The 12703-nt window shown below is 42.0% G+C and overlaps 1 protein-coding gene across 9 annotated transcripts in view; it reads right to left on the bottom strand.

Annotated features, from left to right (window-relative positions):
- rimbp2a (RIMS binding protein 2a) overlaps positions 1-12703 on the bottom strand; it is a 95355-nt gene that overhangs the window by 42596 nt on the left and 40056 nt on the right. For all 9 annotated transcript variants that reach the window (XM_033647261.2, XM_078161831.1, XM_078161833.1 and 6 more), the window contains one exon: positions 477-566. In XM_033647261.2, the coding sequence (XP_033503152.2) occupies positions 477-566 (90 nt within the window). The remainder of the gene's footprint in view (positions 1-476; positions 567-12703) is intronic.

Here is a 12703-nt window from a genome sequence, read left to right as displayed (position 1 = left end):
ACTATTAGCGCCAGAGTAGCTAATCGCCTACCATCACAGACTGTCTCCGTCTGGGTCTGTGTGCGTGTTTATGGGTGCATGTGTGAAGTGGGAGAGACGCTGGCGGACTGTGCCAGTACAGACATAATGAAGGGAAAGGAAACGTAGCGCTGATGTGTGCGTATAAGACATGACATTAATGGTACATGTATACATCCTGTGCATGAAGAAGCAACATAAAGAATATAAAGAGGCAACACTTAATGACACACAGTATATAATGATGATAACAAGGCTGCAGGTGTATCGATCTGCAGATATGGATCGCAGACTCAAACCTATGACTGATGTTACAGCCATTTACAAGACGTGAGCATGTGATGTGTGGCCCCTGGTGCAACATGCAATAGATTTTACCATTGATCATGGCCTGGTTGACCATTAATCATCATTGTGTGTGTGTCCTTGCTTGTACACTGCACGGGTGAACGCCATACCTGGTCATACTTGGACGTCTTCAGGTGTTGGTTGATCAGCTCAAGGTTCAGACGATTTTTCTCCTGCAAGGCAGCATGGAGCTTTGCTTTCTAAAGAAACAAACAAAGGAAAGTGCGTGTTGTTACTTTATGATTCACCATCTTCCTCACTGCAAAGACTTCCATGTCTGACTGCATCACGTATGCAAACCACACAGCGCAACTCCATCTTAAAACTATTATATAAGCGACAGATGAAAGACTCAGGTTAGTGCCGATCCCTCCCTCCGTCTGTACGCATGTGTGTGTGGGGCTAAGCTTTTCTCTAAGATGCTGTCTGGAGGACAAAACCCACAGCTGCATACTGTCACCCTCCATTTGGTATGTGGCATTAGGAACAGAGGGGGAGAGCTGAAAAAAAGAGAGGGGCACAGGAAGAAAGAGACTCGGAGAGCGAGGGATGGAGGGTTGGAGGAAGGAAGCTGGGGCGGCTGGATGGTGGTAAGGGGGAATAGGAAGTAGGGAAAGGTTTGAGGGAGAAACATTCAGGAACAAGAAACAAACTGAGGAGATGAAAGGACAGAATGAGAGAGCGCTGAGTGTGTCAGTCGAATGCTTAATAAGCAAATGAGTGCATAATGTCAGTAAAAACCTTGCGAGCTCAAGATGAGATTAAGTTGCATGCTACGTAAAAGGATTTAAAAGAGGTGTGCAGTTCCTGTCTGCACTCTCCGTTGCCCAGATTCACATTCAGAAGTTGTCATGCCGCTGGTGCTGCAGGTACTCAAGCATTACATAATTACGCCAGACTCAAACTAGGGCAACGCTCTCCTCCTATCACAGCTCGGAGCATTCAAGAGTGATTTCACTGCGACTGGTCATATCCTGGCACATAATACCACTTCATGCTAGTGCACTGAGCTCACACTGTTGACTGTCACTCGCAGCGTCCCGACTATAATATGTGGATAAGTCATTTATAATAGCAGTTGGGCCTGTTCTTGTGCTCGGCTTTGTCTTTAAACAAAAAGCAACAGGAGCCCGAAACAGCTTTTATTTTCATGCTACGTCTGGCAGGATAAAATGGTGGCTTCAAGACCAGTAGGGTTTTGTTTCAACATGTTTTAATGATCTAAATATATTTCTCCTAAATAAGGAATATGTAGATTTACAGTCTTCAAAAGAAGATTTAATCCAGCTGCCTTCTAAATATGTGCAGTAAGGGGCTGTTCATTATTTATCAGAAGATGGGTGGCTGGGATGTGGCTTTTTTTTTCTTATCTTGACTATCCCTGAAGCTACAAATATTTTTCCTTGAGCCTCCCTGAGTGACTGACTGAAATGCATGACCCTCCGACCAAAACATATGTCTTTCCCCTGTGCTTAAACAATTATTTGACATGCCGCCCCTGTTTTGCACCACCTCCCTCACCCTCATAAAGAACAAACAGTCCCTAAACTGGTGAAAAACACAGTCTGACTGGCAAAAGATGAACTCCAGCTCCATGAAACACAGCTGTCTTGTGTCGTTTTAACTCTACACAGATGAGCTGCACCTTGTTAACACTGCGATACACCACACATACATGCAGTATGCTCTCTGGAGCCTGATTACTATGATATACTCAAGCAAAAGAGGAGTTATAAAACTGTACACCAGCTCCTGCACAAGACGAGATTGCGCAGCTCCGAGTTTTATGATCAAATTTATCAGTACAAATCGAGGAACTCAATAAACCCGAGCCACGAGGAGAGGAGAGAAAAACAGGCAAAGTGAGGGGCCAGCCAGGTTCATCTATCTCTTTGTGTGCAGGCAGAGAGACAGCCAGTGCTGTCGGAGGAAGACACAATCAAACCGAGACACAGATAGAGAACAGACAAGGACAGGAAGACACAGAGACTGGTGAGTGAGTTCACTGGCTGCTCTTATTGTGTAACGCTGTCGCTGCATCACATCACTGCAGACTACAGCGCAGCCAGTGTGCTGAGCCACACCTAGCTACAATCGCAGGCACAAATGATCTTGTTCTCCTGCCTTCGACTGGTAATTATGGAGACGCGGCACATCATGAGGTGCCAGCTGCAGTTGTCCTCTGTGCTGTGACACCCCAGGACATGGCCTTGTATTTGACACCATAAGGAGGTGTGGAGGGTGGGAAGGGATGTAAAGATAACTGGAAAGAAATGGTGGACAGGCTGAGGGTAAGACAGGTCGAGCAAGAAAAAAAAAGTTTAGGGTTTGATGGATGTGCCGGAGGAAGACAAAAGAGCGAAAGAAACAAAAAAAGAAAACAACGACTGACCTTTTAAAGGCTTCTTTTTCTGGGCCTCAGGAATAATGTCTGCTTCTCCACTTCCTCCCACTTCCAGTGAATCACACATTCACAGCTCTGCTTAACACTTCATATCAACTTGTAAACACACTGCTATACTGCAAAGCCAAGGGGACACACACACACGTCTATGCCAATTTAAACCCTCAATATGCACAAATAAACAGAGAAATCTGCTTTGAATATATAAAGAATATGATAATTAGACCTTCTCTGAAGGAAACACAACCTAACAGGGGGATTAACAACACTCCGAGGACATCTGTGCAGATCCATGTTTGAGTGAAAAGTGTGGCATGCGTGTGTGTATGTGTGAATGTGTGCGCGGTGGGAAAACTGAGATCCATATGTGCGTGCAGAAAGAATGGACAGGCTAGGGGGAGAGACCTCAACACCACTAATGACTAATTCACTCCGACAACTTCTTTCTTCCTTCCTCTTCTGTCTTTTCTCTTCATCTATCTCTGTCTTTCACACACACACACACACACACACACACACACACACACTGATGCACTTTGCATCACCACCATGATTATCATTCTCTCCCCAAAGCCACTAATTTAGCTGCTGGCCCTGAATCTGCTCTGCTCACTGTGGCCTCTAGCTGAGCTTCTCAAGTCCCACAATCTACTGAGCATTCACACAAGCGACTTCTGTGTCTCAATTTCAGTAAGCGTCTGCATCAGGAGTATGAGTTTATGTAATATATATATTAAAAATATATTTTCTGTAGGAGCGCAAATCAGTAGCCTTACAAAACTAGCTCTTTCCACTACTGTTAACCAAAAGAAATCTTGGTAACTTTCCTACAACTAGCCAGAGGAGCTTTAAAGCAATAGCTAAACATTTTGAAAAATGCACTTATTATAGGCTTTCTTGTCGAGCGTTAGATAACAAGATTGGTACCACTCTCGTACCGCAAAGAACAAAGCTACAGTATGGCCAGGAGATGCCTACCTTAGCTTAGCTTAACATAAAGACTGAAAACAGATAGAAAAAGCTAATCTGTTAGCCTGGGATAGCCCGGCTCAATCCCACCATTCTAGCTGTTTACCTGACAAAAAAGTGTTGTTTTTACACTTTGTTTGCTTGTTTTGTACAAAATAAACAAACAAGCAATAATGTTAATGTGTTGTGGGTTTAGATGTGCTAATAGGTTGATTTTGTTACTGTTAAACAGGCTAGCTGCTGTACCCTCTGCTCCCTAGCTAAACTAAGCTAACTGTAGCTTCATAGAGAAGGGGCCAGGCTGTCTGGAAAGCCGCTCAGCCTTGCAGCAAATGTTTCCCAATGGCCACTTGCAGATATGCAGCGAATACAATCCCTTGCAGCCCAAAAAGCATTTTCCCCATAGGCCACCATTGCAAAAGACATGCCTCTGAAACTGTTGAAGGGACACCTCGAACTGCAAACAAGCTCAATTACGAATCATTCTATTATGATTTTTTGAGCCATGGTGGTTTTATATCCGAAAAACTTTTCTTACACTGAGAAAAACGATTTAAAATCTCACAATGTACAGTTTATGAGCCGAACAGGAACTCACGAATGGGGCCAGTGCAAGAAACACGACTGTGCATATTCAGTGGGCCGCATACCACAGAGGTAAATGCAGAAGCTAGAAAACTTTTTTGGCGTATGCACCAGGAGAGCAACTCCACTGGAACTAAGAGGCGCCATCTTGGGGTCCGTTATCTAGTTATTAGGCCTATTAGAATCTATGGAAGGGACAGATAGTGGGTGGTATCAATCTTGCCATCTTGCTCTCAGCAAGAAAGTGATAGTGTTGTCATGATACTGGAATTTCTAACTTTGTTACAAAGTCTTGAAAATATATTGATATTTCTTAGCATTTATGATACCACAGGGAAAAAGAATGTGAATATAACCCAGCAAAAGTTTTTTCAGAACTAGGGCCATTTCTGGGAGCTTTTCATATTGTGCTAAACGGACATCATGCGACAATATCACGACAATGGCAGACCTGTTGCAACTGTCACAAAAACCTGCTGGTATCAATAGTAGGGATGCACCGAATATTCGGTAACCGAATATATTCGGCCGAATATTGCAAAAAAACACACATTCGGTATTCGGTGGAATAAGTTAAAAGCAAGGCCGAATAATAGCGGCGTGTTTTGATAACGCAATCAAACAGTGTGCGGTGATGGACAGAGTAAAATGTCGGCAGTGTGGCGATATTTTACTCCGTCCGTCACTGCACTCGCATTTGCGACTAAAAAAAGTTTTGTTCGAGCAAAATAAATCATTCAGCACGCTGTGCGAGTACAGATTTCAACCAGCAGCAGAAACGAAAGGCGAATCCCACTGGTTGTGGGTTGAACGGGGGTCACAGACACAGACAAGAATGTATTCCTCTCAAATACGGCGGCCATAGGCTTACCGACGACAGAGAAGCCCGGCTCCAATAATGTCCTCTTCTTGGTGTCATGACTGCCCAAAAGTACCTGGACAGCCGAGCCGTGGCGGCACACAGGTATGTGACGTGTCAGAGGAGAAACGAGCCGTTCACATTTCTCTTTGTGGCAGGTAACGGCCCACAAACCTCACCGCACTTTAGGGACTGTTCTTTACTTATGAAGGGACTGTTCTTTACTTGTCAGGGGAGGAGGGTGGCTGGTTGATTTTTATTTAATTTATTTATTTTATTTTGATCCCCCCTATGTTAATCACTTATTGATGCTGTTTTTGAAGTATGAATAAGTCAATAAGTAATTTATTCCATTGAAATATCACTGATGTATTATAGAAATGTGATTTATCTTTTTATAAATGACAAAAGGCACATCTGCCTCATTTTCGCTGTGGTATCGTGATACTACTCAGAACCATGATATTTTCACTGGTATCATACCGTGGGTCCCAGTTTTGGTACCGTGACAACACTAATCTGAAGGGGGTTCATCTGCAAAAACTAATGAAAAACTAAACAATGGTATTCGGTACTCGGTATTCGGCCAAGCGTTTAATTTTATTCGGCTTCGGCTTCGGCCACAAAGTTTCATTTCGGTGCATCCCTAATCAATAGTTTTGATATGAAATATTTGCAGGCGAGTATTCCACATGTTCGTGTCGTCTATTTGTCACATCCCCAGTATGTGCTCATTTAGTGAATTGCCTCTGAGAGCTAACCCAGGCAAATGAAGCAAAGCTCACAATGAGATGCTGAAACCTCAACAAATGATAATTGGAGTCTACTTAGATCAGGTGACAAAGCTCAACAGAGCAGCTCTCCAGGCAAACAGAAGAGCAGCAACACCAGCACCTGTTCACGAGTTCGACAAGGTCGCCATGAATCCATTACAGCTGTGAAAAAAAAGCTTTCACAGCCTCTGTTTTTCAAACTTTTAACAAACACCTGAGCACGACTGTAATTAAGACAATCTTTATTATTTGTTTGTTACAGAACCAAGACCACATTGTGATCAGGCCATGTTGGAGGGGATGGGGCCGTGCTGTACCATGATAACACAATTACAGCATATTAGATTAAGGCAGTGCTTCTAGTTAATGGTTCTGGTTAATATAATGCATCACTGCCACTGTTTTGTGTCATATAAATCTGTTTGCTCTCGTCCACACCAGACCAGGAAGTTACTTTGATCTGACCAAGATGTCAGTATATAAAATGTTTATTTCGTTTCAGGTATTTCTCACTGGGTTCTGATTTGATGTACCGACTTGGATCCACTGACATTTATTCATAGTGATCCAAACTGGGTTAAACATGAATGGTAGGAATCTTAAAATATCCCTCCTCTTCATTACAAAGCACACGCAGCTTTGTTTAATCAAATTTACCTCTGTCGTCATAGCTGTTTTCAGTAGTGACGGCTTTAAATCTGGAACACACTGCATCCTACAGTAACGTAAATGGCTTCAAATCTACTTAAAGGAGTGTTAATGCTTTGGAACTGTGGATGTGCCACTGAAGAATAACACAGACATTAATGGGAATTAATTGCAATGTTCAAATCTTGCCTCTTGCTTGCCAACAGAAAATTACACAGCCAGGATCTTGGATTTGCTTAATTTAGAAATACAGGTTTTGGATCATACTGGTAATATTAAATATGGCTGTATAGTATTTGAGTCAGGGATAAGCCTGTGGCTGCTGTGGTTCTAATGGAGAATAGGTGAAGGATGAAATAATTGGTGCAGAGGTTTGTACGATGGCTACTGCTGACTCTAAATGGGATTTTTTTTTTTTTTGTGGGTAGAGGATTGCTACTGCTCTCCCTCAACTCCCAGGGGGATTGCCATTAATCAGATGTCACGGTGGAAACACTTTGTTCCACTTAACCGTGGGTGGAAAGACACCGACGACATCTGCTGTCTTCCGTGGGAGCGCCACTAAAGTCAGAGACAAGCGGAGATGCACCATGTGTCCGTCAAATTTAATAAGGGAAGATTTGACCTTCACGTTGAATATATAGAAATGAATATATAAAAGTTTTGTTGCATTTGATCATACTATATAATAGTGTTTTTTTTCCCTCCAATGTGAAAGTTAAAGATCATATTAGGCAAATTTACTTTCCGTTCAAAGACCTCACCTCATTCTCAACCCAAAGATAAAGCATAATCTCCTCTTTGTTTTCCTTTGTGAGTTATATTAAGAGCAGCAGCGCAGACTGGTTGTTTAAACTCATCCTCAAACATTAGACTTCACGCTACTGTATCAGATTATTCCAACCATATTGAAATATTGTGATATTACAAACAGATAACTTCCTCTCCTGCTCTCCACTGAACTTTGTGCTGAGTGGTTTAAAAGGACGACTGCAGTTAATGTGTGTGCATACCAGCAACTCCCTGTGTGTATCTGTATTAGAGATTATTCTGCACTTATGTGGTTAGAGAATGGGCAAATGGAGTCCGAGCCATGACTGTTGTCCCATCACTAATAGCTGCTGCAACATCAGCTGTCTGTTCAGCACTGTCTCATGTCTGGAGCAGTCAGGACCGTGGACAGTTCCCTTAACTGGGGCCTTTTAAACAACTGTAGATGGGGAAAAAGTGCTGGAAAAACCTGACTGGGGACTAGAGCATCTGCCTTCAGAGTCAATAATTCAACTCAATAAACAGCAATGGGGATTTTGCATGTTGTTTCTCATTAAAGCCTGAAATATCAGAAGCTAGGGTGCATACATTTACATATAATTATACACTTTAACTATATTTACATACATAATTCAGGAGTATGAATCATCTTTTGTTTTCAAACCTAAAAAGAAAGCATGCATCACATCTGGCAACTTTTTTGAAATGTGGGTTATCTGAAACTTTGATTTAGTTGATGTACCATGAATTACAAACTGCATTATACTTAAAATAATTTTTTAAAGCATACCAAATGACTTTTGACTGATTTCGCAGATTCACTAGAAAGATTGGTTTCACTTCATTTCAGTATGCTATGAAAATTAAAAGGTAGGCTGAGGAGTTTTTGGCCACTAGCAATGCTCTGTTTCTATCATGCACATGTAGAAGAATGCATATGCACATAAACAAGTAATCGGGCCATATGATATATAGTCATGTCATCAGTTTCATATTTTGCTGATCAACAGTCGAGTGAAAGTTCAGTCAGGACCCAACCCGGTCCCACTCCCAAGTCGTTGAAATCCGGTACTTGGGCAGTGACTTGCGGCATCAGATGAAAGAAGCCTTCCTGTAGCGTCGACATGATACGTGACCGGTCGCCGTCATAGTTTAACAGTGCTCGGCAGTGTAGAGGGAAACGTGGCAAGACAGGAACTAAAGTTAGAGCAGCAAAAGTGAGAGTAGGGCTGGTGGAAGAGGTGGTGAATGGGTCCAGCAAATATCATCTTTGACCCTAACCACGTGTTTTTGTTGCCTAAAGGTAACCATGTGCAGTTGTTGCCTAAACGTAACCACATGTTTTTGTTGCCTAAACGTAACCATGTGCTGTTGTTGCCTAAATGTAACCATGTGTTTTTGTTGCCTAAACGTAACCATGTGCTGTTGTTGCCTAAGCGCAACCACGTGCTTTTGATGCCTAAATGTAACCATGTGCTTTTGTTGCCTAAACCTAACCACGTGCTTTTGATGCCTAAATGTAACCATGTGCTTTTGTTGCCTAAACCTAACCACGTGCTTTTGTTGCCGAAACCTAACCACATGCTTTTGTTGCCTAAACCTAACCACATGCTTTTGTTGCCTAAACGTAATCACGTGCTTTTGATGCCTAAACCTAACCACATGCTTTTGTTGCCTAAACATAACCATGTGCTTTTGTTGCCTAAACATAACCATGTGCTTTTGTTGCCTAAACCTAACCATGTGCTTTTGTCGCCTAAACCTAACCACCTGTTTTTGTTGCCTAAACCTAACCACATGCTTTTGTTGCCTAAACGTAACCACGTGCTTTTGATGCCTAAATGTAACCACGTGCTTTTGTTTCCTAAACCTAACCATGTGCTTTTGTCGTCTAAACCTAACCACGTGTTTTTGTTGCCAAAACCTAAACATGTGCTTTTGTCGCCAAAACCTAACCCAAGCTTTTGTCGCCTAAACCTAACCACGTGTTTTTGTTGCCTAAACCTAACCACATGCTATTGTCGCCTAAACCTAACCATGTGCTTTTGTTGCCTAAACCTAACCACGTGCTGAAGTGTATTTTGAAAGAAGACAATGCACGTAACAGGCAGAATTTGACACGGCGTCCAAGAACGTCAACAGCCAACACACCCAGGATACCTTTCATGTTGTATCTGGACATTGAAAGTCCATGACTAAACATCAATATGTGACAAGGTTGGAGTGAGAATGTGTTGGAAGACCATAGATTTCATGCTTTACTCCTTGCATGCATGCTCACTCACTATTTCTAGCTGTCATTATCCGGGGTCATCAATTGTGTCATCAGTTCTTCTACAGTCAACTAATAGCACAGCGACAGACTGTCGATGTCAGCCTATCATCTTACTGCTTCTTGTTTTAAATATGGTTCTGTTTCTGCCTGTAGTTCTTTCATTCTTCATCTTCAGATTCATCAACCTCATCTGCTTCATTAGCCATCAGTCTCAGAGTCATCAGCCACCACCACCACTACTACCAGTACCTGGACTCCATGGGGGGGATTTATTTTGTAGCCACTCAGATGTACCTTGATCACAAAAAAACTCCCTCTGGTGTCCAAGCGGCAAAGACTTCTGTTTAATCTTAATCATAATCTGTTCACTCATATACTGTACTAAACTTTATCTTTACTTCATCCATCCATCTCTCCTGATTGAACTGTACGGGGGTTGACTGTTTCAATTTTATTAAGGTTTAAAGTTATGCAAAATTAAGAGCGTGGCCGAGTTAAGTGACAGTCTGTCTGTGAGGCGCCACCACTGTCAACTCCACCCTCTTGTCCAAATATCATCACTTCTGACTCCAAAAAATTCAAGATGGCAAAATGTCAAATTTAAGACTTTAGAACGGGACTTAACAAACCATTGAGTGACATCATGGTGGCTATGTCTATTATTTTACACAGTCTATGATTAGACCTCAAGGATACACACAATGCATTTTGGTAAGAACAGGGCAGAGACTCAGCTGACTCGAGGAGCATGTTCAAAATGATTGCTGCTGTGGTACCATGTAGCTGTAGTATCACAAGTGTATTTTCACAATGATGGATGACCTACCTCGAGCATATTTCAAGACCTGTGCCACACTGAAATGAAAAGAAACCAATAACTGACTGGAAGGGGACAAAATCTATCCTAAAAGACACACAGTTTGAAAATGGTTGGCAATATAAAACAACTGTTAATGGACTAAAACGTATAAAACAAACTGTAAGAAAATGTACAATAGCTTTCAAACCGGTTGACAACAATGTCATGTATCCAAAAGAGGACACACCTTCAAGGTTGACGCTAGCTTTAAGGCAGCTGAGCACTGGCACTGTACATCCCCACTTAAGGAATTGGTTATGAAAATGGGGGACATTTTGGAGATTTATTGTGTAGCAGTAGCAAGGTCTTCACTGCAGCATAAAAGATGATATATAACACGGAGTTTGTCCTCTGAAGGGCTTAGTAGGTGTTTGCCTTTTTACAAGAGAATGTGCGACTTCTATCCCACTTTATCCGCAGCCAAACATCCGCTTCTTTGGCAGGCTGTTGCAAGTCTCAAGAGCATTCTGAGATCAATCGTTATAATACTGTTAACACTGTGCATTACCGCTGGTTTACAACATGTGCTTGACACCTGGGCAGATACTTTATAATGGCTGCACAGCACATTCACAGACAGTGACTTCCTTTAACCCTGAAGTCATGGAGTGTTCATGTGTGCCATTTTATTTGGAAGATCCATCTTTCAGATTTGAGATGCATCATTTGGTATTGCTCATCCTTTCTTTGTGCTTATAATAAAGTGCAGTTTAATGTGATTGTTACTATAATGTCACCATTATATTATTCATTAACATGCTATCAAAAATATTTTCCTTTATGTATGTTTTAATCTATGCCACTAATGTGTCTCTACAGGTGCCTCATTTATAAAACATAAATGTGTGGCTTATCTAGTACAACCCAAACACCAGAGAAATGTGGCATTGTACATTTCTGCAAACCATGGATACATTTGTACCTTTTGTAGTGGATATGTAAAAACTTATCATTTCAGTGTTATTCTTTAATTATTATCGAAATAGTTCATGGTTCATCAGCAAAATCTTTACATTTCAGCAATGCTGTGGTTAACGTGTGGTCAGGTTTAGGCACAGAAATCACTTGGTTATGTTAAGGAAAATATTATGTTCGTGGCTCTATCCTGGCAGTAAATGTGGTATTGTCCCAGTAAAAAGCAACCACTTGTCATGGCACTGTTGCAATGTCTCTATGAAAAACAACCGCTTATTGTGGCACCGTCCTGGCAGGAAATGCAGCGATGTCTGGTGAAAAACAACCACTATTTGTGGCACCATCTTGGCAGGGAACACAGGTATGTCTCCATAAAAATCAACCATTTTTCATGGCACTATCCTAGCAGGAAACGCAGTGATGTCTCGGTACAAAAATAACTGCTTTTCATGGCACTGTCGCCACAGGAAATGCAGTGATGTCTTACTGAAAAACAACCGCTTTTTGTGGCTTCATCTTAGCAGGGAACGCAGAGATGTCTTTTTAAAAACTAAAGTTTTTTTTGGCACCATCTTAGCAGGAAACACAAGGATGTCTCTGTAAAAGACATCCACTTTTCATGGCACTATCCTAGCAGGAAACCAGCAATGTCTTAGTGAGAAACAACCACTTTTCATGGCACTGACCCAGCAGGAAACACAAGGACGTCTCTGTAAAAAACGTCTGCTTTTTGAGGCACCATCCTGGCAGGGAACGCAGCGATGTCTTGGTACAAAACAACTGCTTTTTGAGGCACCTTCCCAGGTGTAAATGCAGTGATGTCTTGTCTAAAAACAACCACTATTTGCAGTACCTTCCTGGCAGGGAACACAGGGCTATCTCTGTAAAAACAAAAACACTTTTTGTGGCAGCATCTCAGCAAGAAATGTAGCGATGTCTTGGTACAAGAACAACTGCTTTTCATGGCACTGTCTTGGCAGGAAAAGCAGCAATATCTCTGCAAAAACAACCGCTTTTTGTGGCACCATCCTGGCAGGAAACGCAGTGATCTCTTGGTACAAAAACATGACACTCATGACACTGACACTTCATGACACTGTCCCACAGGAATGCAGTGATGTCTGTCAAAAACAACCACTTTTTTTGGCACCATCCCAGCAGTAAATGCAGCGACGTCTCGTTGAAAAACAACTGCTTTTGTGGCACCATCCTAGCAGAAAATGCAGTCATGTCTCCGTAGAAAACTTCCATTTTTTGTGGCACTATCCCGAAAGGAAAC

The sequence above is a fragment of the Epinephelus lanceolatus genome, chromosome 19 (genome assembly GCF_041903045.1).
Source record: "Epinephelus lanceolatus isolate andai-2023 chromosome 19, ASM4190304v1, whole genome shotgun sequence".
NCBI classification, from domain to species: Eukaryota; Metazoa; Chordata; class Actinopteri; order Perciformes; family Serranidae; genus Epinephelus; species Epinephelus lanceolatus.
This window is presented reverse-complemented; position numbering and strand designations above follow the sequence as displayed.